The following is a 26,395-nucleotide window of genomic DNA, read 5'->3' on the forward strand; positions in this document are numbered from 1 at the left end:
ATTCCAGTGCTACCCACATCTGGGTGACACCCTCCTGCCCAGAGCGATGGAAAAACCTCCAGGCGGGTCAGGTAACGGGGTCAGCGGGCTGGGCTCAGCCTGTAACCGATCCCCGCGGAGCTGGGAGGGGTGCAGGTGCGGGGGGAGGCAGCTCGTGCCGCCCCACGGGTGAGGAGCGGCTCCATCCCATTCACCCCACAGCGGGGGAGGTCCATCCATGCAACGAGCTGCACGCAGGTCTCAGCCTGGCACCAGCCACCTCGCGGGCCTGGGGGCGGTAATTAGGGCCGCGCTAATTGCCGCGGGGCGGGGCTTGATGCGGGGTGGTGGTGGGGGGGAGGAGGGGGGGGGGGGCGGCCCCGCTCTGTATAACCGTCTCCCAGCAACGGCGGGCGCGTCACTTCCTGGGGGAGCGGGCGGGCAGGTGCGGTGCGGTGCGGTGCGGTGCGGTGCGGTGCGGTGCTCGGAGATGAGCGCGGAGCCGGACGGCGTTTCGCTGCGCTCCTCCTCATCCTCGTCGGGCTCTCTGGGCTCGGCGGCGGGGCCGGCTCTGCGGCCGCTTTCGGCCAACGTGCGGCGGCTGCACCAGGCGTTGACGGCGCTGCTGAGCGAAGCGGAGCGGGAGCGCTTCATCCTCTGCCTCAACGCCTATCACGGCCGCCGCAACGTCTGCGACCTGGTGCGCTCCCTCCGCGCTCTCCTCGACGGGCCCCGACGGCGGCAGCTGCTGCCCCTGCTGCGCCTGGTGCTGCCCCGCTCCGACCAGCTGCTCTTCGACCAATACACGGCCGAGGGGCCCTACCTGCCCCCTCCCGGCCGCCCCCCGCCCCCCCCGGGGGAGCTGCGCCAGGTGACGCTGCGCCGGAGCAAAGCCCACGAGGGTTTGGGCTTCAGCATCCGCGGCGGAGCAGAGCACGGCGTCGGGATCTACGTGTCGCTGGTGGAGCCCGGCTCGTTGGCTGAACGCGAGGGGCTGCGCGTCGGGGATCAGATCCTGGGGGTGAACGGCAAGCCGCTGGACAGGGTGACTCACGCCGAGGCCGTCAAGGTAACGCGGGGTTGGTGCTCTATGGGTGTGCGCGTCCTGGAGTTGCCCCCCCCCCCCCCCCATCCCTCCCCCGGCCCCGCGGGGCCGCTCGGGGATGGAGCGGTGCCCTCGGGGAGGAGCGGTGCCGCTGTCTCTTTTCCCGACGTCTCTGCGCGATGTGGCGGCGCCGATTGTGTCGCTTTCTTCAGTCCGGGAAGCGTTTGGAAGTTGGAAATTTGCAGGAGCTGCACTTAAGAGCTTGCACTTAGCCGCTGAACCTCTCTGCTCAAAGGAGGAGAAAGCGAGGTGGGGAGTGCCCAAACCAGACCGCTAAGAAAGGGTAGAAGCTCACGGGGAGGTGTGGGTCTGCCGGTGGCTGTGCGATTGGACCTGCTGCTCGGTATCTTGAGGCTGAGTCCGTGTGTGAACGACCCTAAACCGTTCCCTAACGGCATAGCCAATGTTCCGTGTCTGCTGGGCTCAGCAAACCTGCAGAGCTTGGGAAATCAGCCTTCAGGGCTGCAGCTCCCAGGCAGCACGTGGAGGGCCGGTGTCTGGGGCAGTGAGGTTGTTTTGTAGCTCTTTGTGCTTTAACTATCCCGTAATAGGCTGTGGACACGAGTGCTCTAGCTTGTTCCAGGCAGAGTGTTCCTGCAGCAGAGCGATGAAGTGTTGTAGCTGCGAGCTCCCCGCTCTATCCAATCTGTGCTCCACACAGGGGCATGTCTGCTGCCTGGCAGCAGTGCTGGGCCACCCCAAGACCCGAGGAAAAGCCTGTAGGAATCCTTTCTTTCGCTGCTGTTTTGTTCTAATAACAGAAAGATGAAGGCATAAGTTTCTGGAAGTTAAGCTTTGCAATTGTGTGCTCTTAAAACTGCAAGAAAAGCCCCACGCGTTTCGCCTGCAGTGATGGGGAACCAGGTGTCAGGAGTTCTGGTGTCTGCTGAGTGACTTCATCTCTAATTCAGCCCACTGCACCAGGTAATTCACATCATAACTCTCAGTTTGTTCTCGAATACAACGTATGCGATGCCTTTTAGACTCTATTAATATCGTGTGAAGTTAAGTGCTTCCTGCACAGAAATAATTCCCGTAGGACGCAGTTTGTTAAGGGCTTGCTCTGTGATGAGAGCTATATTTTTTTCCATTGTGGTTTTAATAGGAAAGATTAAAAATCGTCCGCCTGGGAGCTGAACTTGTGTGAGTCCTGGAGCTGTGCACCACACCACGCCCAGGTGCTGTGATCACAGGGAGCTGCAGGGTGACCTCGGGACCTCAGCTCACGGTCAGTGTCACAGCTCTGCTCCATCACAGCGAACTTGGTGGCTTGGTGGGGAAACGCAGGTTTGGCCTTTCCTGATACAAGCCCCATCTGCAGAGTGTGTTTCTCTGTGCCGTGATGCTGTGGCTCTCTGAAAAAAGGAGCACATTCTCATGCTGCATTTCCACCTCAGCTGTCCTGCAGCGTGAGGCTGTCGGTCTGTGGCAGCGAGGGAGTGTCAGAAACAACATTACATTGCCACAGGACGCTGTCAGAGCTCGTTGCTTGGGATGGCGGAGCTCAGGGGCTCCTGCTCCTCTGCACCCCGACAGGGTATGGCATAGCGATGCAGGGATGCTCTGCTGTGAGCATGCACAGTTTGAAGAGGCCATAGGTACTGACGACATTAGCTAAGCACTCCAAATCGGTTCACTTAATGACCGCCTTCTTAACCTTCATGTGAGCGGCGGAGTTTTACGGCTTGGTGCTTTCTCTTTCAATCCCACTCCGAATTAGATGGTTCCGTTACCGTTACAGCTCCATCATGCCGGCGTTCAGGACTGCACTTCAGGCAAAGATCACAGCCGCTTGAATTACGGCGGATGGGACAGAGATTGTGTTGTCTGCTGTGTTTTTGAGAGGCACATCAGCCTCACTATAGTGTGTGCAAAAGTGCTGAGAGTTGGTGTTAGTAAGCTGTGATGTGTCCAGCACAGCTGAGGTGCATGGGGAAGATGCAGGGAAATGGTACAGATGTGCAGCCCTGAGAAGAGAACAATTCCACCTTCCTGGCAGCTCACGGGAAAGCAAAGTGTATTTTCAGTGCTTCTTCTGATGGCCAATTAATTGATTATTGTTATGGGACTTGTTTGCTGTTGTCTGTGATCCTTCTTCACTGCGCTGCATGTGTGAAGGAGCAGCTGGCAGGCATGGATGCAGCCCGGTTCCTTGGGGTTTTGACATCTCTGAGCCCTGGGTACTGGGTCCTGGGTGGAGAATGGGGAGTGAAGGCAGCTGCCATGCCCCTTGGCATGTAAGAGTATCAGCGTTGTTGCCTTCAGTAAGGGAAAAAGGGGGAGGGAAGGAGCTCATCCTGGGACTTGGAGGCATCTGCATTTCAAATCGTTGCAATGCTCCGTGCAGGGAAGAGCTCCTGATGGTGGCACTGATGGTGCCCTGGGGCTGAGGGTTGGAGGTGCTGCTCCGTTGTTGTGTTGGGTGCTCATGGAGCCTATCAAATTGATGTTGTGTGTGAGTGGCTTGGGGTGAGCGTGTGCATACGGAGGGAGCATCCCTGGCCCTGTTGCAGTGGGGATTTGGCTGCTGTACTGCTGTATCCCTCCGTATACCAGCAGCCCTAATGAAATGAGGTATTGCACCGATGCAGAAGGTGAGGTCCTTAATCTCTCCGCTCATAGTGTGAGGATGCTTAGCACCTGGCTCTGGCATCGGCTCCTTCAGTGGGGCTGGTGTTGCCAGGGGCACCCTCAATTCTCAGAGTGCAAGAAATGTGATTTACAGCGCTTGTTGTGAGTACTTCTGTCTTGAAAACACAACCCAAAGGACAAAGCTTGTCCCTCCGTTAGAAGAAAACAAAAGCTCTGGTGTGCTGCACAGCCAGCCAGTTAAAGTATCTCTCACTCTGTTCCTCTGTCCTCGGGGAAGATGATGGATTTCCTTGACACTTCCCTCAATGCTGTGTCACCTCGGAGAATTATTGGGCTCTAAATCCCCTCTCCTGAGCTGACAGTGTGTCTGCTGGAGTGATGTGGGTGCACTGTGTGGGGTGGGTGCCGTGTGTGCTGCTGCCACTGCTGCCTGCATCACCTCTGCTCCTGCCCAGTGCCCTTGTTGTGCAGTGCTGCTGCTCGGCTCATTTACCCACATGGATTCTTTCAGGGTTTGTTTTTTGCCAGGTAACACTCATCTCTGGGCACGACGGGTTTGCGGATGTGGCTCGTGTTATTTATCACCTCTTGGTGTGCAGGGGAAAGAGCAGAAAGGAGTTTGCTTTTATCTTGGTTGTTGTTCAGAAAGCACGGAGCTGTGCGAGGGGTGCACGGGGCAGTGCCCGGCTCTGCGGGTGGGGGGAGGGGTGGGATTGTGCCATAGGAGTGTCTCTGGACATGAGGTCTCTCTGCCCTTTCCAGGTGACATGGGATGCAGCTTCCTGATGCCCCGGGGCTAACTGCCTGCAGTCACAATTACGCATCCATTTACATCGATTTGCATAAGTACTTCTTGTTGCAAACCAAACTGCTGTCGCCTTTGCCTCGCGAGAGGGAGAGAGAGGTTGGGCTGAGCGTCCAGCAGGTCCTGTCTGCTCTGCCGGCAGTCCACCTCACCCCTCCATCCCTCTGTGCTCCACCTGGAGTGCCTCTGCTCCTCTCCTTCTTCCTCTGCCCCTCTTCCCCCTCTGCCTGCAGAGGAGCCGTGCACCCAGCACTCCTCCAGCTCCCCGTGCAAAGTCCCGGCCCGGCCCCCGCAGCCCCCACCCCCATAGCGCACACAGGGACCTCTCCATCCCCTCTGGCTCTCGGATGGGACCCAGCTGGGCTGAACAAAACCAGGCTTGAAGGCTGGGGCGCATCCCAGCCTAGCTCCGGAGGAGGCAGCATGCAGACAAACTTCTGCAAGTCGCTCCCTTGGTGGTGCTGGAGCTCTCCGTACCGCTCCCTCTGCCTCCCTCCTGTGGCATCTCTGCGTTCCTCTTCCCTTAACACTTAGCTCACTTTTGCTTTTTTGGGTGTTTTTTTTTTTTTTCCCAAGCCTCTGCCTTACTTTTTTTTTTTTTGGGTTGGGGAGGGAGGGGGAATCGGTGCAGTGCTGTGCGTTGCCGCGATGGCAGATAAACCCCCACGCTGAGCCAAGAGCAAGCACTTGGATGCCCGCTACCCGAGCAGCCCCGGGTCTATTATTTTTGGAAGCAAGCAGCTTGCTTCCGAGGCGAGGGGGAGGATGGCTCCGAGCTAATGCTGCTTGTTTCAAACTGCTCTCTACCCACTAAGAGAATGAATTGGAATAGATTGCTCATTTCATTAGCGGCGGAGGTAAGCGAGTGGGCTGCATCCGTACGAGACGCGTGCCTTCGTCAGGCTGCCAGAGGAGCTCTGCTGATTAATTGCCATTCAGTTCTGACATCTGTGTTCCTACCGGAGGATTTCTGAAGGCCCGGAGATGCTTTTTGCACAGCCTTCAGCCTTCCAGCTCCCCCAGAACAAGGGGAGAAGGGGAAAGCCCTCCGTAGCATGAGAGCAGCGTTGCGGTGCCAGTGTTACAGCTTTCACATGAGTTATAGATGAGGCAAAGCCAAATCACTCTGAGCCTGGAGCAGAGTGGTGTGCTGCAGGGCCCTGGGGAAGGGAGGTCTGTGAAGGTGCTGCAGAGGGATTAAGGAGGTGGAATTATTTTATTTAATGGTCCATTGCAAATGGGTTTGGTTTAGTGTGCCCGTTGAGCATCGTGCTTTGCCAAGAGCTTGCAGGCTGGATGGTGCAGCCTAAAACTCCTCCTCCAGGAGACCCAGGAGGGAGAAATGAGTGTGGTGGGGCTGGGCAGCTCCTGCTGGTTGCTTGGCATTCAGGGACAGCAGCTGGAAAACGGGTGCTGTCCTCTGCCATGGATATATGGTTCCCAGCATGTGATGATGGAGAAGGGAGTGCTGAAGAAGCCGTGTGTATGGTCTGTAAGTAAAGTAGTGCCCAGATCCATTTACGCAGTCTCCCTACACCCAAAGCACTTTATGTTATCAGAAGCCTTCAACCTCCACCTCATCCTGAAGCCGTTTTGCTGGGGCAGCACAGCATCCAGATGGGAGCTGCAGTGCTGGGGGGGCCCTGGGGACCCTGCTCAGTGCAGGGGGTTAAGAATGAAGAAGGAAGGTTCTCCTTATGCAGGAAGATGGAGACTAGCCCTGTTCACTTGCTGCTCACTGGTGGGTGCCTCTGGCTCTGGCCGTGCTATGGGAGCTGCTCCCATTTGGCTCACAGATGCCTCATGCTTCAGCTCTGCTGCCAAGTGCTTCATTAAGGTCTGGTTCAGTGTTTGGATGTGCAGAGGCTCCATAGGCCTGTGTCTGGTCTTGTTCCTGTGCTTGATGTGCTTCATTATGGGATGTGTGTCGTTATCTGAGGGAGAACACTGCTTCCATCCTCATTCCTGCTCTCATGCCTCCCTGCCTACACAGGATGGATGGGCTTTGGGCATTTTTACCCTTCCCCTCTTCCCCCCTGAGCTGGCATGAGTTGAGGATTCTCTTAATGGTACAAATAAAGAATCTTCTCAAGCTGGTGGAAACTCATGTGTCAGAAGTCTGTTCTTATAAACAAATTCAGCTACAAATGTGCTTTGCTGGTCGGATCTCAGACCTACACTGGCAGAGGCTTCAATGCCTCCTCACTTAAGCTATGTGCCTGAAGGCTGGGGCTGGAAAAGGGCAGAAGCAAATGAATGTGGGTAGGGATCCTCATGCCATGGGACAAATATCAGTGCTGCCAAGCAGAGATGTTCCGAGCAGCCATCCCTGTGCTTCTGCAGGATCTCAGGGCCCTTCCAGCTCCTGCTCTTGTGTCTCTTCTTCCTCCCAGGCTGCTCTGTCCCTGTGGTGCTCAGCTGTCACCTGCATGCATAAAACATCTCCTGTGGCCTCAGCAGAGCTGAAGGGGGATGTGAGAAGTCCCATGTAAATCTCTCTCCTCCCATCCTTGGAAAGTTTGTTGTGTCTGTTTCTTGAATGCCTCCAAGGACAGTGACTCTGACACCTCCATGCACAGCCTGTCCCAGTGCCTGACCTGTTCTGGGGAATGATTTATTCCTAATATCCAACCTGGTGTCATCTCCAAATGTACTGAGGGTGCACTTAATGCTCTTGCCCGAGGTGCTGACTGCAGTGGTAGTTTGCTCTTCTGGGTAATGCCAGTGAGAGCTCTGCTGGGGTCAGCCTGGGGGTCCTGCCATGCCCTGGGAGGTGCAGCTGAGCTCACCATAGGGCAGTGCAGCACCCGTTACTGGGGAAGATGTGGGATGGGGAAGTGCTCTGATGAGGCTGCAAGTTTCACAGCCCTCGTTTCAGCTCTCCAGGCATGTGGTGACCTTGGGAGCATGTGACGGACTGGCAGCCAAGCTGCTGCGTGTGATGGGGAGCTGGTGAGCTGGATCCTTCAGCTCTGGCAGGGAGGAGCAGGATTGATGCCAGGCCGGAGCTGGGACCCGGCCAGCCCAGCATTTCTGATGACATTACTTTTTTGCCCAAGAGCTGCCAGCATCAGTTCTTCACTGTCACGAGCTTTGCTCGGCAGCTTCTCTGCTCAGTGGGGAGAGGAGACCTTGCAGGGGCAGCTCGTCAGAAGGACGCATGTATGGAAAAATACAGAGCAGCTCCTTTCTGAGAGCAGATCCTGAGTGTTGATGTTCTTGAGGCATCAGAGGGATCAGCACTTACAGCTGTCCCCAGAGAGCTCCCACAGTGTGAATGTTATTTTAATAAAAGCGATGTCAGCTCCTCACAGTGAAAGTTGGGGAGGCAGGGGAGCAATTGCAGATGGCCTTATCTGCCTTATCTCAAGGCTGTCTTGGTGCATGCTGCCCTAAATAGATTTATGTATTTGATAATGGCTGTGCTCATTAATTGCTGGCTTGTGCTGGGAGGGCAGCTGGTGAGATCACAGAATCACAGAATGGCTTGGGTTGGACGGGACCTTAAAGGTCACCCAGCTCAAGCCCCTCTGCCACAGACAGGGCTGCCAACGTCTAGATGGCTGAATTTCTGGGAGTGCTGTCAGTGTCTGCTGAAGGCATCAGGAGCATTGCCAAAGCTTGGGACCAGACTGGGTGGGCCAGAAGTGCTGCTGTCCACAAGCACTGAGCCCATTCAGAGGCTGCAGAGACAGCTCACTCTGGGATTTAGCCCACGCTGGGGATCCCTCCAGGCATGTCAGTGCCCTATACGTGGCTTCATCTGCTCTTCCCTGGCTGATGGGGAGGATGTATTTCCACTGTCATCAACAGCAGCATGGCCTGGGCACTGCTGTAGTTTGAGAGAATATAAAAATCCAAGCTGCTTCACTGCCTTTTTCAGTCTCTCATTACATTCTGTTGGTGTGCAGAGTAGCTTGACATCTTTCAGCCTCAAGGAAGGACAAAACCATGTCACTCCAGGGCCCCAAGGCAGATTGTCCTTCCCCATCCAAAGGCATTCACCCCCTCCCCTCTTCTCTCTGCTTTCTCTTCCAGGTCCTGAAAGGCTGCAAGAAGCTGAACCTGTCTGTCCATTCAGTGGGACGCATCCCGGGGGGTTATGTCACCAACCACATCTACACCTGGGTGGACCCGCAGGGCCGCAGCGTGTCCCCACCAACGGGGCTGCCACACCACCAGAACAGCTCTCTGCGCAAGGACGGCGAGAAGAGGAGCCACCTGCAGCTCCTGCAGGAGGGAGATGAGAAAAAGGTGAGTGAGGGGAGCACCACAGGCCCGCCCTAGGTTACCTGTTGCTGTGCAGGTGCCAACCGTCTTCACTGCCTTTGGGATTTTTGCTTCCTCGTGTACTGGGAAGGGTTGGGATGGAGGGGGAAATGCTCCCTTGAGGTGGTGGATAGGGAACCTGCTGGTCCCGTGTGAGAAGGAGATGCTGTTGCCTCTCTGCTGCTTATGGGATATCCAGGTATGAGTGAGCAGCCCAGAGGCATGGAGTTACCCGAGCCTCAGCATTTCCATCTTGTCATCTAGAGATCACTTTGGCTGTCCCCAGCTCTTCAGCTGTGCACCCTCAGCTCAGTCTGGAAGGGCTGTAAGGGATCTGTAAGCTGGAGGCTCCCACCTCAGCCAGAGAGGGGAAAATCTAATACAGGATGAGGCAGTTTGCTGTTGAAATATTCATGTTGACCACGAGGGAGAAGGGCCTTTTTTTTTTTATTATTTAACTTTAAAGAGGAGAGAAAAGCAACTGCTGCTGGCTTGCTAGTGTCCCCCACCCCCTACCACTCAGTGTCACCTTGATGCAGCCCCAGCAGAGCAGATAGGCTCTTTGAAGCTGCAGGCAGGAGGTGTTGCTCTGCACGCCGCTCCTTTGCTGCTTGCTGGGTACCACCATGCAAACCTGCAGCTGTGTGAGCCCCTTTCCAGTGTCAGATGTGCTCGGAGATGTGGTGCAGGGCTTGGATGCTTTTGCATGAACTCACTCCTGGGGTGCGAGGAGCCCTGTGAGACACGTTCAGGCTTGGAGCTGGCTGCAGTGATGCCCTTTTTGGGGCAGAGCACTGGGGAGATCTGCCAGCCTGGAATGCCCAGGCTTCGTGGTTCTCCCAACTCGTGGCATGCTGCCTTCAGCAGCTCTTTGCCAAGCTGGGCATATTTCTCTGCCTGGCTTTCCCCAAATCTGTGCTCATTCTTCCACTCCCTGGCACAACCCATAAATGACCAAGGCACTTCTGTGTCCAAAGCATCTTGCTTTGCCAGCTGGCAGTGAAAGCAAACCCCACCCCGACTATGGTCCATGATGGAGGGGGGTTATTTGGTGTGACTGCCTGTGTCATGGGGCACAGCACGTGCTTCAAGCACCAATTAACAGAATCACTTTGTCCTGACTTTACTGGACACCCGTGACAGATGAATCCATCCCATAACAGGGGAAAGGTCTGCCTCGTATATATATATATATATACATTGCTGCTATGAATGGGATTATTCTGCTCACAAATGCCATGCAAATAAATGCAATGTATCCCTGGTTAATTCAGCACAGTCAGCTGGAACTGACAGGTGCCCCTGAGGGCTGTTTGATTTCTGGATGTTTTCACTTTGTAAGAGAGAGGCTGGGGATTAGTGTGCTTCCCACCACCCCACCCCCCCTCCTCCCGCTATTTCTAATTGATCTGAATGTCCTGAAACACACAGGCCAAAGCTTTCAAGCCAGCTCTGTTTGGGAAAGTGCAGCAGATCGGATTTTAGCCCTGCAGCAGGAGGATGTAAACCAGAAAGTTCGCTAATGCTTTGCCACAGTTCAGTGCATCTGCAGTGCTGCTGTGGTTAAGGCGATGCTTCCAGTTTTGGCAAGGTTGAACACAAGGTTGGAGGAGGCATCTCACGTTCGTCAGGCAATAGAGATGTCCCTGCCTGCCTCAGAGCCCCACAGGTGAAGAAGCCAGGGGCAGTGGGCAGCAGCAAGCTGGGAATAAAGAGCAGCACAACACTGCTGAGATGTCCCTGGAGCCGTCAGGCCGCAGTCCCACAGCACTGTCCCAACAAAGGATGCACACTCCTTGCTGGGGAGTGGGACATGCTGTTGGGGTGGGACATGCTTGCTGCACCACTGACCGTGTCCTGCAGTGCCACAGCTCCGCACTTCTTATACATCTCTGGGAGCGGTGACCCCACTGCTCCATGGGCGCTCTGTTCCCATCTGTCACCACTCTTTTGGAGAAGGAATTTTTCCCAGTATACAACCTGATCCTCCCCTAGTGCAACTGGAGGCCATCCCCGTTGATGTTTATGATCCGTCCAGGCTCGAATCCTCTGGATTTTGACAATAGCAAAGACCACTTAGGCTGTGAATTGCCATCGTTGTGCTTCTGGGATTGACAGCTTATTTCATTAAAAGCACTTTGGAAACCATCAGCCAGCAAAAACCCATAGGTGCCGCTGGGCTGGGAGGAAGGAGAAATGCTCTGCAAATGTTGGGCTGCTAATTCCCTAAGAAATGCCATTTCATCGACTAAATCCTTGCTCCAATGTGCTGATTGCCAGGGGAACTGCTTCTTCCTTTGTGTTTTTTGGTACAGGAGAAGAAAGAAAAAACAAACACACAGGAGAGAGTGTCTCTTTGCCTCCGGGCAGTTTTGTATTCAGAAATAGCTATATTACCTAAAAGAAACAACTTCCAAAAAGGAGAAATACATCTGTGATATCATTGCAAAGCTTGAATGTTTTCGAGAGGCTAATGGTGACCACTTGAGCATGAAGGATAATAGATGCAGGCAAGATGAGAACGGATTTCTTTCTGTTAGATGGCATTGATGTTTCCCACATGAAGCAGTGCTGCTGCCCGCATCTCATGCAGTTTGCCTGCTCTGACCTTGCTGGGCTCTGCAGCCAGCCCGGGCTGCTGAGGATGCGTGGTCACTTCCCTGCAGCTGCCAGGTCCCACGTTGGCCCTGCGAGCTGTGCTTACACATCGTGGTGTGTAGATGTGAGCCAGCCCGCTTTCCTTGGGAAGCAGGAGGGAAGATGAGCCCTGCCAACCTCCTTGAGTGCCATTCTTGTTGGCAGGAATGGCATGGAAATAGCTGTCAGCATGAGTGACAGCTGTTTCCTTCTCAGTCTCTCACACGGCCACGTGCTGAACTCTGAACTCATTGGTTATGTTCTCAGCCTGCACTCTGCAGCCCCCGTCCCACCCTACAGTGGGCTTATGGGTCCTGCTGTGCCTTCAGTATGGGACAGCCCAGTGCATGGGTTGCTCTCCACTTGCTGCTCCTGGAGCCCGGGTTTGGTGCGTGTGCAGACATAAAGCAGCTCCTGCAGCATGGCAGTGGTGCTGTGCAGGGGATCTCTTACTCGATCTGATATCAGGGTGGGGAAATGAGCTCAGCTTCCAAAGCCCTTGGGGCAATGTTGAAAGGAAATGTAAATATTCGGATCCAGCAGTGCTGGCGAGCAGGGCTTATTGTTCAGGGATGCATAGAAGAGGGAGGGAGTGCAGTCAGTGCAGGCTGCTTCCACTTCTGATCCGTGGTCGTGTGTGCTGTGCTGCATTCCTGCTGCACAGATTTTAATCAGAACAGGGGAATTTTAGAAATGCACGGCAAAGAAATTACAGCAGGAGGGAAACCCTGACTGTTGTTCGGGCAGAGGGGGAAAAAGAGGAGGATTTTGGAAAAGCTGAATATTTTTCCACTTTAAAACAGTACGATTCAACTTTTTGATAATGTGATCGTTCCATTAGAGCAACGTGGTAATGCAAATAAAAGTTAAACTGCCCTTGATTTGTATGGGTGAACGTTGTGCTGGGTGTAGGCTGTCTGCTCAGCCCCGTTCTCTGCCCTCCCTACAGGGTCACAGTGGTCGGAGCACAGGGAAGCTGAGCTGGCCTGCTCCCATCCTGGATGGATGTGGGTCATCACTGGGTAGATGGACACGTTCAGGGAGCCATGGGATAATTACACCTGCTGTCAACTTTGGGAGTCCTGGTGACAGCATGGAGATGTGGCCGTGCTCAGAAGCGTGGAGCTGAGATCCTGCTGTGCAGCTCTTGGGTGCCATGTAAGCATCTGTTCCTCCTCCTCTGCAGGTGAACCTGGTCCTGAATGAGGGGAAGTCCCTGGGGCTCATGATCCGTGGAGGGGCAGAGTACTCCTTGGGCATCTACATCACTGGTGTGGACAAGGGCTCTGAAGCAGAGAGCACTGGCTTGAAGGTAAGAGTGAAGCCAAGCAGGCTGGGGAGGGCTGGAGAGCTTCAGCTGTAGCACAGGGCAGTGCTGGCACACAGGCTGTGTGCACACTGAGGCAAGTGCTGCATTCCTGGGGATGGCAAGTGAAGAAAGTCACCTCCCTGAGCTGGCAGGAAAGCATTTTCCATTAAAGTTCTCAGTCCTGTGACCTCTCCCTGTGTCTCACATCCAACCCCGTTAGGTTTGGGGCCAGGGTGTGCACGAGGTGCTCTGTGTGCCTGCAGGGCTGTGCTTGGCTGCTGCAGTGCCAGGAGGTCAGACTCACCGTGGTGCAAGCAGGCGTGTGCTGCCTTCATCCTGCAGTGCTGGCACTGGCAAGGATCATGTCCTAACAAGCAGAACCAGCAGGACCGCCCTCGGGGTGATCAATCAGCAGTGTGACTTTCAGACAGGTTCCTAAAGGGATGCTCTGTGCAATCACATCGTGCACTTTTGCTTTCTGTGGTGCCATCCTGTGGGTTTCGAGAGCCAGCTCCTTGTGTCAGTCAGGTTGGACGGGCACTGAACTTCCCAGTGCACACTCAGTGCACTGAAGTGTTGTTGGACTGTTGAATGTTGGGGGATGATCCTGATATTTAACACTGGTGGCACCAGCAGGTTGCATCCAGCTGGGTGCTGAGCTCACTGTGTTCCTCTTTATAGACAGAGGAGGGGGAGGGAGATGTTTGCTGGGGAATTGAAGCAATCCTGAGCTTACTTGTCCCCTCCAGGCTGCTGGAGGGAAGAACTGGTGGTAAACATGATTGTCAGAGAATGCATTGCTGTCCAAAACAGAAAAGCCGTGTTTTGCTTTGTGTGGGCTGAGCTGGAGCTGCAGGAGAGGTTCTTCTGGGGGGAACTTCTGGGGGTTTTGCTGCTTCCTCTGATGCCAGGACAGTAACCTTGGGAAATGTGCTGCCTGTTCAGCTCTGCAGTCAGCATGGGATGCCCGGTCCGTACCACTGACCTCTTGATGTAGCACCTAAGTGGGGCAGAGACTTCAGGAAATCTCTTTCACTGGCACAGAGCCATGCCTTTAACTTCTCCTTTCTGCTGCTTCTGTGCCACGCTTGGTGTGGGTGCCCTGGGTACAGATGGTTGCTATACACCGTCCTGGCAGCATCCTGGCACACCAGCATCCTGTAAGTATCAAGGGGGAGGAAAGAAAGATGCTCTGGGGCAAAGAGATGAGCAAAACAAAGCTGTCCAAGAAGCCAAGGCTTGGCAGCATTGTATTGCACAAAGCATTTGCTGAACTATTTGCATTATTTGCTGGCAGCCAAAGTGGCACCACGCGGGGACGCTCCGCAGGTGCCGGCAGGATGCGGCACTCTGGGATTAAGCATTCACCCCCTCGGCTTTGGCATCCTTCATGTTTATTCATTCCCAAAACCTCTGACGGCGCTTTCTTGGGGCACGTTGGGAAATCTGAGGCTGCAGGACGCGGGTTGGCAGGGTGCTCCCTGCCAGCGCTGTCCTCCTGTCGGACGTGGCAGATGAGCTCGTCCTGCTGCTGTCCATGGCTCTGCTCATCCCGGTTTCTTCTGCATTCATTTTGTTTTGTTTTTCCCTGTGCTGTACTGCAGATTTCAGGTAGCTTTCTTTCACCAAACAACTCAATATTGAGCTTGCAGCACAGAGGCTGGGGTAGAAGGAGGTTACTGCGATCTATGTATACAAGAGAAGGAAAGCACTCAGCAATGCCTTTTCCGTGTGTTCCGACAGAGCTGCTTTGTGTCCTGTTGTTCCTGCTCTTATTCAGCACTGGGCAGGAGCTGTGCAAATAATTCTCCATGAGTTCACCCGTTTTAACAGATGTTTTCTTTACATCTCTTTCCTTCCCTCCCCACCCATCCTTGGCTTCTGGAGGAAAAAGCGAATGACCGACGGGAGGAAGCAAAAACCCTTCCATGCTGTAACAGCGCATCAGCGAGCAGGCTGACCTGCAGTCCTGGGGCTGCCCAGCAATTCCTCATCTGCCCTTTGCCTGCAGTTGCCTTCTCTGGCTCTGCTTTCCCCTCCAGGAGCTGCTTGCTTCCCCCGTGCTTTGTGGCTGGCTGTTCTCACCCAGCGCTCCGGCAGCAGCAGGAGGGGATGGCCCAGTGCTGGGCACTGCACTGGCAGAGCATGGAAAAGCAGAGGCTTCTTGTCTCCCCACTTGCCATCTTCTCCTGCCTTGCTTTTGAGGGGAGAAGCTGAAGAGCGAGCGCTGAGTTAAATCTGTCTAACTGCCTTGAATGAAAAAACCATGAAAGTTTAATCCCCGATATAGGAAACTATTAAAGATTCACAATTGCAATAAAACTACTGAATTGAATGTGGCTTTTGGTGGTTTCGGTGCTGCAGCAGAATCCCCCCCATTGCTGTGCCCACCACACTGAAGAGGGGTGGGAGATTTTTTTGCACTCGTCGGGCAAACAGGAGCCCTTGACTTCTCATTATTGCCAGCATTGTTTTATAGAGCTCCATCCAGTCCCAACACATTATCTCTTCTCTAAATTGAACAGGCCTTATCTTTTCAATCTGTCCTCTCACAGTCTCACCTCCATTGCCACGAGGCATTGTTTCCCTTCTCTGGAACTTTCTGTTTTCTTTCTGCTGTGCAGGCAGGGATGGACCCAGGGGACGCTCTGAAAGCAAGGTCACACCATTGGGTATCACCATTACACTCATTTTAGAGCTGTTCTTGAGATGCTTCTTACCACGGTTTCCTATCACACTGCAGGCTCACTCGTCCTTCTCAGACCCCAGCTGCATGCTGAGCCACAGAGCTCCTTCAGCTGTGTCTGCTCTGGTTGTTTCAGAGGCTTCCTCACATCTTGGCCGTTTGCACGCTCCTGCCCTGGTTCTTCAGAGCACCTTTACCATCTCCTTCCTGCCTGAGCTAACCCAAATAGCTCAGTGATGCTGGTAGATCTTGACTCTGCTGATCTTGCTGTCACGTTGCTGCTTACAGGCATCGAATCACAGAATGGCTTAGGTTGGAAGGGACCTTAAAGGTGGTCCTGTTTTGACATCCTGCCATGGCTGGCTGCCCCCCAGCAGCTCGGGCTGCCTATGGCCCCATCCAGCCTGGCCTTGGGCACCTCCACAGCTGGGGCACCCACAGCTTCTCTGAGCAAAAAAAAAGCATCCTAGGATCTTCTTCCCCTCTCCCTCCCACCTCCAGGCTGTAACCCTTGGGTTCTCCAGCTCCTTCTGTGTCTCGTTATGGCTTCTCATGGAGATCCTGCACCATTTCCCAGCTCTGCATCTATTTTTGTAGGGCTGGAGAAGCAAAAAGAGCTGCACGTTCACCTGCATGCAGGGCAGTGCCCAGTGCCCTGCTGCCTTTCTGTGCCCATGTGTGGATCACAGCTCCTCCAGTAAAGCTGTGGGTAGTGCTGGGTTGCCAGCAGGGTCAGAGCCCACTGCAGGTGGCTTGGCAGCTGTCAGTCATGTCTTGCTGGAGCAAATGGAAGAGTCTTGAGAATTAATCCCAGCCCTCTGAGCCTTCCTCGAGCCAGCATCAGAACGAGACAGACTGAGCAGCAGAGTTTTTATTGACTCTTTGTGTTATTCCTTCTTCCCCCCTCCCTCTTTTCTCCTCTTCTCCTCCAAGATGGGGTGAGTTATTTAAAGAACTGTCTCGTTCTGCTTGCATTGTGGCATAAAGAAAATAAGATTGCATTTTGACAGAGCCGAGCAGGAGCCCGTGGGTAAGCAAAGATATGAAAGAGCAGTTTCAAAGAGGTGGCTTATCAGAAACAGGGTGAATTTTGATACGGGAGTGAGAAGTGCACAGAATGCCCTAGAAGCAGAGAGCACTTGGGACAAAGGGACAAACAGCAGATGCATGCTGTGCACTGAACACGGCCTGGCTATCAGGAAGCCCCAGAATGCACCAAAGGCCCTCACTGCAAAATGAATGATCATGGGGAACAGCTGGGGAGGAAATGGGAGGAGAGGAGAGGTGAACTCCCAGCTGTGCTGCATCCCACAGCATGCAAAGGGCTGGAGGCTCCGGTGAGGGTCTTCAATGAACTTGAATGAGGTTTGGAGCTCAGCAGGAAGGAGTGGGGCTGTATATTCACTGTATGTTCATTCTTCCTAACCAAGCGGGGTCTGCAAACCCAGTTACCGGAGAGGACTTGGCAGGTGAACGTGTCTTGAGATCCTAAATAACTCCTCCAGGCTTCACAGCCGTCGCTGGCTGTTGGCTCGGTCTCCAGCCAGCAGCACTTGGATCCTCTCCCCCATCTCTGTTATTCCTCCAGTTGCCATTACCCTAGCAGCTCCTCCTCAGTGGGAAAGGAATACGCACTGTGCCTGTCAGACTCACCCTGCCCTTGCTCTGCAGGTAGGAGACCAGATCCTGGAGGTGAATGGCAGGAGCTTCCTCAGCATCCCCCACGACGAGGCAGTGAAGCTGCTCAAGTCCTCCCGCCACCTCATCATGACGGTGAAGGACATCGGCAGGTTGCCCCATGCCCGCACCACCGTGGACGAGACCAGGTGGATAGCGAGCTCCCAGATCGGAGAGACCCTCGTCAGCTCCACGGGGTGAGTGCCTGGTCCAGCCCCATAGGGGTACAGAGCACAGAGCAGGTACAGAGCACAGAGCTGGTGCAGGTGAGTAGGGTGAGTGTAGAACAGCAGCACATCCTCTGCCAGTGAGGTGCTGGGAGCCTCGTGCCTTGGCCAGCTGTCTGTGGGAGCACCCCCAGTGCTTAGCTGTGTGCTCACAGACAGCGCCTGTACGGTGGATCCAGGCTGGGAGCTTTCCCCGTTAGCTTACAGGGTGTAGAACAGCTGGTGACTGATGGGCTCGTGGTGCTTGGTGCTGACTGATCTTCTCCCTCCTCGCAGGGTGGTGGGCGATCATGCTGTGGAGGCGGCAGCCAGGGTAAGAGCAGCCACAGCCCTTCCTAATAAAATAGCCATCAGCATCTTTCCCCGTGGGAGGGGAACAGCCGGACCTTGCCCAGCACTGTGCCTGCAGCTCTCCCTGTCCAAGCAACCCTTTGCAAAGTGTGCTCCTTTTAAATGGAAATGAAGCTGAGAGGTTTCACAGGTGGCTCGCACTGATAATGGCTCCATGCTGTTTGCATGGCAGAACACCTCCCCAGCCTCCTTCTGCTGTCCTGGGATAGCCCAGGTCTTGTCTGGCCTCATACCCCTGCAGTGTGATGGTGCTGGCAGGGATGGGAGCAGCGAGGACCTCCTCTGCTAGATAGAAATCCCTCACCGTCCCCTTTTGGTGACTCTTTTTTTCTCCAGAGTCTGTTTGGAGCTTGTGGCAGGGATAGGAGTGCGTGTTACACGAGATGGGAAGCTCAGCCCTCTCTCACAGCATCAGTTCCCCCAGCTCTGCCAGGGAGAAATACAGCCTGCTGTTAGATCAGCAGCAGCTCAGGGGGCAGAGTGCGTGCCTGCTGAGCAGAGCTGGGAAGCTCTTTATTTCACTGATGCATCATCTCCTGGCTGAGTTACTCAGACACGGAGCAGGTGGCTGTGCTGGTGACTCCTTGGGGTAACCAAAGCACCGCTCTTTCCATCCTGCTTTCCAGCACTGCCCCAGGTGATGTGAGAGCAGCAGGCAGCTGGAGCTGGTGGGCATGGGGAGCTGTCTGGGCATTGCTGTCGACCCCTGACTTCTCAGTGCCCCCAGGCCAAAGCCAATCTCCTGTTTTCTTCCACAGCCCGTGTTCTACCGGGGCCTGGCTGGCTCGCAGGTGACGCTGAGCAGCATGGTGAACCAGACCCGTGTCATGCTGGAGGAGCAGGCGAGGCACCTGCTGAACGAGCAGGAGCGGGCCACCATGGGCTACTACCTGGATGAGTATAAGGAAGGCCACATCTCCGTGGATGCTCTGGTCATGGCGCTCTTCGAGCTGCTCAACACGCACGCGAAGGTGAGAGCCCCGAGCAGCGGTGATGGGATGGATCGTCGCATCTGGGGAGCGTAGTCAGGCTCTGACCTCTCTCTGCTTGTCTGTCTGCCTGGCCCAGTTCTCACTGCTCTCAGAGGTGCGGGGTGTGATCTCCCCGCAAGACCTCGACCGTTTTGACAACCTGGTGCTGAAGAGAGAGATTGAGTCCATGAAAGCCCGGCAGCCCGCAGGACCTACTCCTGGCACCGACTCCTACTCCATGATGTCCTACAGTGACACCATCTCTTCCTCCAGCAGCCACTTCACCTCCACGACCGTCAGCTCAGCCCGGGTGAGCTTCTTCCGACTGTTCCTTCACCTTTCAGCCCCTGCTCCTGGCAGCCCTACAGCAAACTCACATCCCTCAGGTGCTATAATGGCATTTCCCAAAGCATTTCCCCGGCATGGAGTCTGCTTCCCCGAGGGATTCCTCCAAAGCTTTGCTTATCCCCTTTCAGGGTGCGAGGGGCTCACCTCTCCTGGCTGCAGGCTGCTTTTAGAGGCAGGGGGAAACAGACAGTGCCCTAGAGTGGCAGGAAAGGGATGATTCTGTGCTGGCTTTGAAAACACAGCCTTACTCTGAGAGTCCTTTGCCACATCCATTTGCTTTGCAGCAGAGAGATGGGGGCTAACCCAGCTGGGTGCTTTGTAGGGTGACATTGTAATGTGCGCTCCTGATGTGATACGCTCAGGGGCTGAGCATTGCTTTGTCCTCTGGGTGACAGCAAGTCTGCTTCCATCCACGACTCCCACAGTGCAGTCTGGCCAGGGGCTCTGGGTGGATGGATGCTTATCTCAGCTAGCAGGAGGGAGAGAAGAGGCACAGAGCTTGCAAACTTTGCTCTGCTGCTCTTTTCCCTGTCAGCCTTCATGTTCAGCAGCTGGATGTGGGTTCTGCAGGGTGGGCACGTGGGAGGGAGGGACGCGTTGCGCTGGGTTTTGCTTGTCTGGCTTGTTTGTTCTGCACCATCCCTGATGTTCTGTTCTCGCTCTTGTGCTTGTTTTAATCTGCTTTTCCCCTCGCACGTCCCCAGGAGCGGCTCTTGTGGCTAATAGACCTGATGGAGGTAGGGGCTGCCGGCGGGGCGGGAGCTCTGAGCGCTGCGGTTGCCATAGCTGATGGGCTGCAAGTGCGTGTGATGTGCGTGGGGTGGGAGGGGGGGACAGACCCCTCCAAGGGCCAGCACGCGTCTCAGCCACGTCAGCAGCTGCCTCGTGTCTCCCAGCTCTGCTTCTCCTTCCTCTGCGGGGCTGTAGGTCTTTGTGCTGCGGTGCAGGTGCGGCTCAGCTGCAAACCAAAGCCCCAAGTGCCACTGGCAGCTCGAGGCTGTGCTTTTGCAAAGCCCAGCAGCACTGATGTCTGAGAGTTTTCCTTGCAGACCTTGTAAGGAAAAGGTCTGTACAAGTATCTGTGCAGGAGGGATCCTTTGGGACACGGGTTTCTTTGGTTTCATGGGCAAAGTCAGTGACACCAGAGCAGGCTCCATCACACTGGTGGGCAAACACACCCAAACCAGCCGGTATGGGGCTGATCAGCACCGTGTCACAAGGTGATTTTATCCCAGGAGATGAAACGAAGTCTTGTTTGACTGTGCCACCCACTGGTTGTCTGAGTATCATCACCACGCCGTTGTAAATGGAGGGTTTTGATCTCGAGATGAGACCTACAAAGCAGAGGTTAATTGTAGACTGCAGTAACGTGATGCAGCTGGTCTGATCAGAGCGGTGTGAATTTCTAATTTGCTCACAACCAAGGCAGTCCTTAAGGGACTCTGTCGCTGCCTCCTGCCCCAGCCCTCATTGTTAGGATTAAGGGATTGAGATCTCTGTTGATTTTGTTCTTCTTTCTGCTACCTCCTAACTAACACACTGCCATCCAAGTGCCTGCTCCTCCTGGGGCCTGACTCCGTGCATGCTGGCTTGCTCCCAGCTCCATGAAGCTGCAGTAACTCAGCTCATTCACCAGCCTCTGTCGTCATGCTCCGTGTCACCAGCAGCACAAGTAGGGAGAGGGTGGTGGTGTGAAGTCCTGAGCTGTTCCTCTCTCCGGAAAGTGAAGCACAATCACAAGACTCCTCAGCCTCCTTGGCATCCAGCAGATGGCCTCCACGTCCCCAGAGAGAGCAGAACAAGAGCAGAGGAGCAGGGGCCCACCTCCACTTGCTGTGGATCCAACATCATTTGCCTCTCCAGCCCCTCCTGTCCCATTACAGGGCTGTACCATCTCCCCACTTTGTTCTGACCCCTCCAGGACAGGCACCATCATCCCACATGGACAGCTATTGTGTGCTTTGTGTTGTCATGTCACCCCTCAGAGATATCTGTGCTCAGTGCCTGGGCTTTTGCAGACCTGGGCTCCCAGGCTTCTCCATCCTCAAACCCTGCAGAGACGTGGGAGAGGGGGAAAGCTGTGCTGCTGCTCAGGCTGGAGCAGTTATTCAAAAGCTAAAGCCTGTGGGAGTGGGGCTGTGTAGCTCAGCAAAGCCCTTGTTAGCAGTAACTGGAAAATAAGGGATTCATTTGGAGCGGCGAGGTTAATTAAAGGCTGATCTGTACTCCTCAGCAGGGTGGTGGTTTCTCCATCACATAATCTGCAAATGGAAACTCTTGGGGAAGGAGAGGGAAGAGTTTAGGGACAGAGACGAATGAGGCTCCCCTGAAGCTGGTCAGCCTTGCATTGCCCTCGTGCCAGGCACTCAAACCACACTGTTCTTCTGGGTTTGTCAGAGCAGTTCTTCGTCATTTTAATCAGCACAAAGTTAGGCTGCTCTTGAAATAGTCCTACCTGTCTCCTCCCTGGCCTCAGACACAAGGTGTCATGGCAGAGCTTGGATGCACACAATCCTGTGATGCACCAGATGTTATCGAAGCCCGATGGCTCTATGGCTGCTGCCAGATCTGCCTTCAGCTCTGGCTTGCCAAAGGGAAGGGGATTTTCCTCTTTCAAAAGCCACCTATCTCTACATTAGATCGAATTGGTGATGACATCTGCCCTCATCAGAAGAAAGAGCATCCTCGCAGTCTGGTCTTCTGTTGTCCTGGAACATGGACCAAGCCATTTCTCTGAGCTCTCAGTCTCCAGGGCTCCTTCTGAAGCCACAGAGATAACAGCACTTTGCATCAGTGTTTTCACTGCACCTCTCGTGCTTTTCATTGTCTCCCATGTCTATTTTGGGACACCAGCATCTGACAGGCGCAGCAGTCGCCTCCAGCAGATGGGCAAAATGCAGCACCAGCTTTTCAACTAATCAGTTGTTTATCCTGCAATAAATAACATGCAGTTGAACACAAACTGTACCCTGCCTGTTAGGGCATAGATGAGCACACAGCCCCTGAATGTGACGCGGAGGCAGTCAGCCCTCATCCAGCTGCAGAGGATGATGCTCAGCAGGCCAGGCTCACAGCACACTTTGGGCAATTTATTAGCTTGGGAGAGGCCGTTACCCAACTGATTTGTTTGCTTGTATGGTGTGTGATTCTCCAGGAAATAAATACCTCTGGGTGAAGGATGCTTTCAGGGGGTGTAGGCAATGCTCTGCATGTTATGCTGCCATTTCAGTGATCTCTTGTTGCTGCTGTGACCAGGTTTTCTCTGCCTTTGCCTTGCCAGAACACATCAGAATTGGAGGGAGGTGGAGACTGCCAGCAGAGCAGCATCAACACCCTGCCGGACATCTCGCTGGTAAGACAGCACGCAGTGCTGCCGTGCCTTTGGTTACTGATGATACTGTTACCCAAGGTTCTGTAGCAATTTGCTCTATCACCGACCCCTGGTGCCACTGCAGTTGCTGAAGTAAAGCAACCAAACTGCTTTGGAAGAAGGATTCGGGATGTCTGAGTGAGAGTAGCATCTGTGCTTATAGGAACCAGGCGAAAGTTGGGTGGTTTGTCCTCTAATTGTCCTCATTTGTGAGTCATATTGCCAGTACTGTCCGAAAGATGTTTCTGTGCGAATCAGCTGCTTTAGCAGTGCCCTGGGCGGGTGACTGGCTCTGTCCTTGCTTTGGCAGGATGACCTCTCGTCCTTCCCGGAGGAACCCCCCAACTTCAAGCCTCCCCCTCCTCCCACGGCCCCCCAGATGCTGGACCCCTCCACTGCCCAGCACAGGAACCCGGGGAAAGACAAACCCAAGCGCCCATCCTCCGAGTCCTCCCAGTCAGGCCTCTTCTTTGTGGCCCCCCGAAACCCCACACCCCCTCCGAGCCACTCCGAGAAGGACACCATCAGCATCACCTCCACTGCCACCACCTCCACTGAGGATTCTGCCCCGAGCGCCATCTACGCCACCATTTCCCCAACCCCACGCAGCTCCCGACGGCCAACGGACGCCCAGCTCTCCCTGCTCAGCCATCCCCCCATCGGCCCCTTCCCCAGGGTGCAGTCCCCCACCAGGCTGACCAGCCCTCCCGCGGATGGCCCCGCAGCCACCAGCTGCCAGAGCCCTGCGTCCCCATCCCCACCCCCTCCCCCAGCCCACCCCGCACCCCCTCCGCCCAGCCCGCAGGCCAACCAGCACTTCATCATGGTGGAGGTGCACCAACCCAACAGCGAGCCTGATGTCAACGAAGTGAGGCCCTTGCCCCAGGCCCGAGGTGGGTGTGCTGCTGGGGTTGGAGGGTCCCTGTTGCTTTCTTTACTGGGGGGAGCTGGCTTTGAGTCCAATCTGGCTTTAGCTCGGGGGCTCAGCTGCTCACACAGTCCCAGTGCCGGGCGGTGGGGTGGGAGTGTGTACTGCAGGAGGACACATCTTCTGGTTTGACCAGCAGCCTGTTGGAGATGGATTTGAAGGCTGGAGCGTTCGGTGGATGAAGAGTTGGTTGGATGGTCATAGCCAGAAGGGTTGTGGGCAGTGCAGGTGGAGGTGGGTCAAGAGCAGTGTCCCCCACGAGTTCATCTTGGGATTGGTGCTCTTGAATATCTGTATCAAAGACCTTGACAGTGGTATCAAGTATAACCTCAGCCAGTTTGCTGAGTGGTGCTTCTGACACCACAGAAGGAAGGGACGCCATGCAGAGGGACCTGGACAGGCTCGCAAAGTGGGCCCACATGGACCCCATGAGACCCTACAAGGACGAGTGCAAGGTGCTGCACTTGGGCTGGGGCGATCCCAGACATGAGTACAGACTTCAAGGAGAAGAAGTCCTTGAGAGCAGCCCCACAGAAGCACTTGGGGGCCCCGAGGGACAGAAACTTGGGCATGAGACAGCAGTGTGTGCTGGCTGCATTAATAGTGGGCTGGCAGCACATCGTCCCCGCGCCCTCCTGAAGCCCCACCCGCAGTGTTCCCCCCAGCACGGAGAGATGTGGGAGCGGGTCCAGAGGAGGACCGTGAGGATGCTCAGCGTGCGAGAGGCACCGCCGCCCTCCCGTGGCACCGTCCTCCTACTGCAATCAGTTCATTAGCCACGTTAATGAAGGGAACGAGCGCCTGCCTCGGGTGGCAGCGCTTCCAAAGGGACGCTCCCGGGGCTTCAGTCCTCCCTGCAGGGGTTCCCGATCCCATTTCCAGTCTCCATCTGCACCCGCATCCTGCATCCTCCATGGGGAAGAAGCTCCAGTCTGGCAGCTCGTGCTCCCAGGAGCTGGAGGGGAAGGCTCTGGGCTGGCGGGAGCCTCGAGCTCACCGTCCTCACCCAACCACCCCAACTCATGACCCAAAGCCGGATCCTGGATCCAAACTTGAGGGCACTGCACACAGCTCTGCTCTTCAGGATGGGTTCACTTGGGAACCTTGCTCCAAAATGAGGTCCAGAAGCACTGAGGACCTGCTCAGCCCTAGGAGCAGGGGAGATGTCCTCTCCACGGAGGTGGTGGCACCACCGACCTCATCATCCATCCCCCCTCTAACAGCCCACATCTCCCCACAGCCTCCACGCTCTCGCAGCTGTCAGACAGCGGGCAGACCCTCAGCGAGGACAGTGGGGTGGACATCGGCGAGGTGGAGGTCAGCGGCAAGGACAAGAGCAGGCAGCCAGTCCCTGGGAAAAGCCGAAGCCTCAAGGAGGGCACCAAGAGTGAGGGGACAGCAGAAGGGGCCTCCAAACCGGTGAGGATGGGACCTGGGGACGCTGGGGTCAGGGGTCGGGACAAAGGGGAATGGTTTTAAACTAAAAGAGAGAAGATTTCGATTAAACTTGAAGAAATCCTTTGCTGGGAGGGTGGTGGGACTGTTGAACAGTGTCTTTCCCTCTGCCCTCGTGGGATCACAGCGGGCAGGGGGTGCCCCGACCCCCTTTGATATCACTGCCCTGTGCCCACAGCCAGGGCTCCTGGAGCCCACCTCGTGTCTGATCCGGGTGTCCAAGAGCGCACCGACCCTGGGGATCGCCATCGAGGGCGGAGCAAACACGCGGCAGCCACTGCCCCGCATCGTCACCATACAGGTAGGGGGAGCTGAGGGGCAGCCACTGCCCCGCATCGTCACCATACAGGTAGGGGGAGCTGAGGGGCAGCCACTGCCCCGCATCGTCACCGTACAGGTAGGGGGAGCAGAGGGCGGGGCTGCAGCCGTGCCCTGGGGGGATTTTTGGGGTGTCCTGCAGAGGGACTAGGGGAGAGGAGGGGACTTGGGGTGCTGCTCTGGGGTGCTGTCTCCTCTGCTCTTTGCTTGGGGCAAAACCTCAAGTTACGGCATCGGAAGGGCAGAGCTGAGCCCGTCCCTCCTCGCAGCGTGGGGGCTCGGCACACAACTGCGGGCAGCTGAAGGTGGGCCACGTCATCCTGGAGGTGAACGGCACGGGGCTGCGGGGCAAGGAGCACCGCGAGGCAGCCCGCATCATCGCCGAGGCTTTCAAGCTCAAGGAGAAGGACTACATCGATTTCCTCGTCACAGAGTTCAACGTCGCCCTTTAGGAGCCACGTGGGACCGGATGGGAACGGGAGGAGGAGTGGGGGGCAAACCGGTGCCCTCCCACTGCTGCACCGCAACGCACACGCAGAATCCCACGCCGTCCCCACGGGGGGGATTGAGAACGGACAGATGTGCACTCACTGTGGGGCTGGGGTGCCCAAAGGGGAGGAGGGGGGGGGGGAAATCATCCCAATGTCCCCGCGGTCATTTTGGTGCCAGGTTGGGAGGGGAGGGGGGGAAGGAGGTGGAAGGGCGGGCACGCAGAGAGCAGCCGGACGCCTTGCTGTCGCTGTCATTGTATTTATACACAGAGCTTGGCTTTAGTTTTTCAATAAATGGGCGGTTATAGGGCGGTATTAGGGTGCCTATGGGGCGCCGGGAAAGAGGGAGGGAGGGGGGAAGAAATGCCCGAGCTGCATAAATTATGACAATGAGCAACACTCTCCGCGCTCCCATTGGCCGCCTCGCCCAGGCTATGCAAATGAGAAAAGAGGGCGGGCTTTATGCTAACGAGCTCGGGCGGTGCGCTGTGATTGGCGGAAAGAGGCGGGGCCGGGAGGGAGCGCACGGCCACGCCCTCCCCGCCGCGGGCCGCGCTATTGTCCGGCGGGGCCGGGCCGGGATCGGAGCGGGGCCGTGCGGGGGGAAGCATGCCCTGCAGGTGAGCGGACGGGGATCGCGGTGGGATGGGAATGGGTGGGGCAGTGCTGCATGCGGTACTGTATGTGATGCGTGTCCGGAAGGAGCTCGGAGTACGGGCGGGGGGGGGGGGTGGGGAGGTGCAGGGGCTGATGCTGCTGCGAGGAAGTGGCGGGGGCCGGCGGCAGCTTCAGTTCCTGGTTTCGCGGAAGGCTCTGAGCTCGCCCCGCTGTGGCTGTAACGGGCGGAGCTCGGTGGCACCCGGCTGCGGAGCTGTGA

At 55.7% G+C, this 26,395-nt stretch overlaps 1 protein-coding gene across 1 annotated transcript; it reads left to right on the plus strand.

Moving 5' to 3' along the window:
• The first annotated feature begins 469 nt into the window (after positions 1–469).
• Positions 470–25,514, plus strand: WHRN (whirlin). The gene is made up of 12 exons (XM_065737164.1): positions 470–1,048; positions 8,520–8,735; positions 12,574–12,699; positions 17,054–17,256; positions 17,563–17,599; positions 18,396–18,608; positions 18,706–18,918; positions 22,237–22,308; positions 22,637–23,219; positions 24,495–24,673; positions 24,888–25,010; positions 25,297–25,514. The coding sequence occupies exons 1-12, from the start codon at positions 470–472 to the stop codon at positions 25,477–25,479; spliced, it is 2,727 nt and encodes a 908-aa protein (XP_065593236.1). The 3' UTR covers positions 25,480–25,514.
• The last annotated feature ends 881 nt before the right edge of the window (positions 25,515–26,395 follow it).

The sequence above is a fragment of the Cyrtonyx montezumae genome, unplaced genomic scaffold (assembly GCF_038088225.1).
Source record: "Cyrtonyx montezumae isolate F1298 unplaced genomic scaffold, pur_monq_1.0 scaffold_20, whole genome shotgun sequence".
Classification (NCBI taxonomy): Eukaryota; Metazoa; Chordata; class Aves; order Galliformes; family Odontophoridae; genus Cyrtonyx; species Cyrtonyx montezumae.

Excerpts from the sequence above, each read along its gene's own strand:
- WHRN (XM_065737164.1), top strand. The coding sequence starts at position 470 with ATGAGCGCGGAGCCGGACGGCGTTTCGCTGCGCTCCTCCTCATCCTCG. Across the intron at positions 18,919-22,236 it reads CGACCGTCAGCTCAGCCCGG|AACACATCAGAATTGGAGGG; the intron begins GTGAGCTTCTTC and ends TTGCCTTGCCAG. Across the intron at positions 24,674-24,887 it reads CAGAAGGGGCCTCCAAACCG|CCAGGGCTCCTGGAGCCCAC; the intron begins GTGAGGATGGGA and ends CTGTGCCCACAG.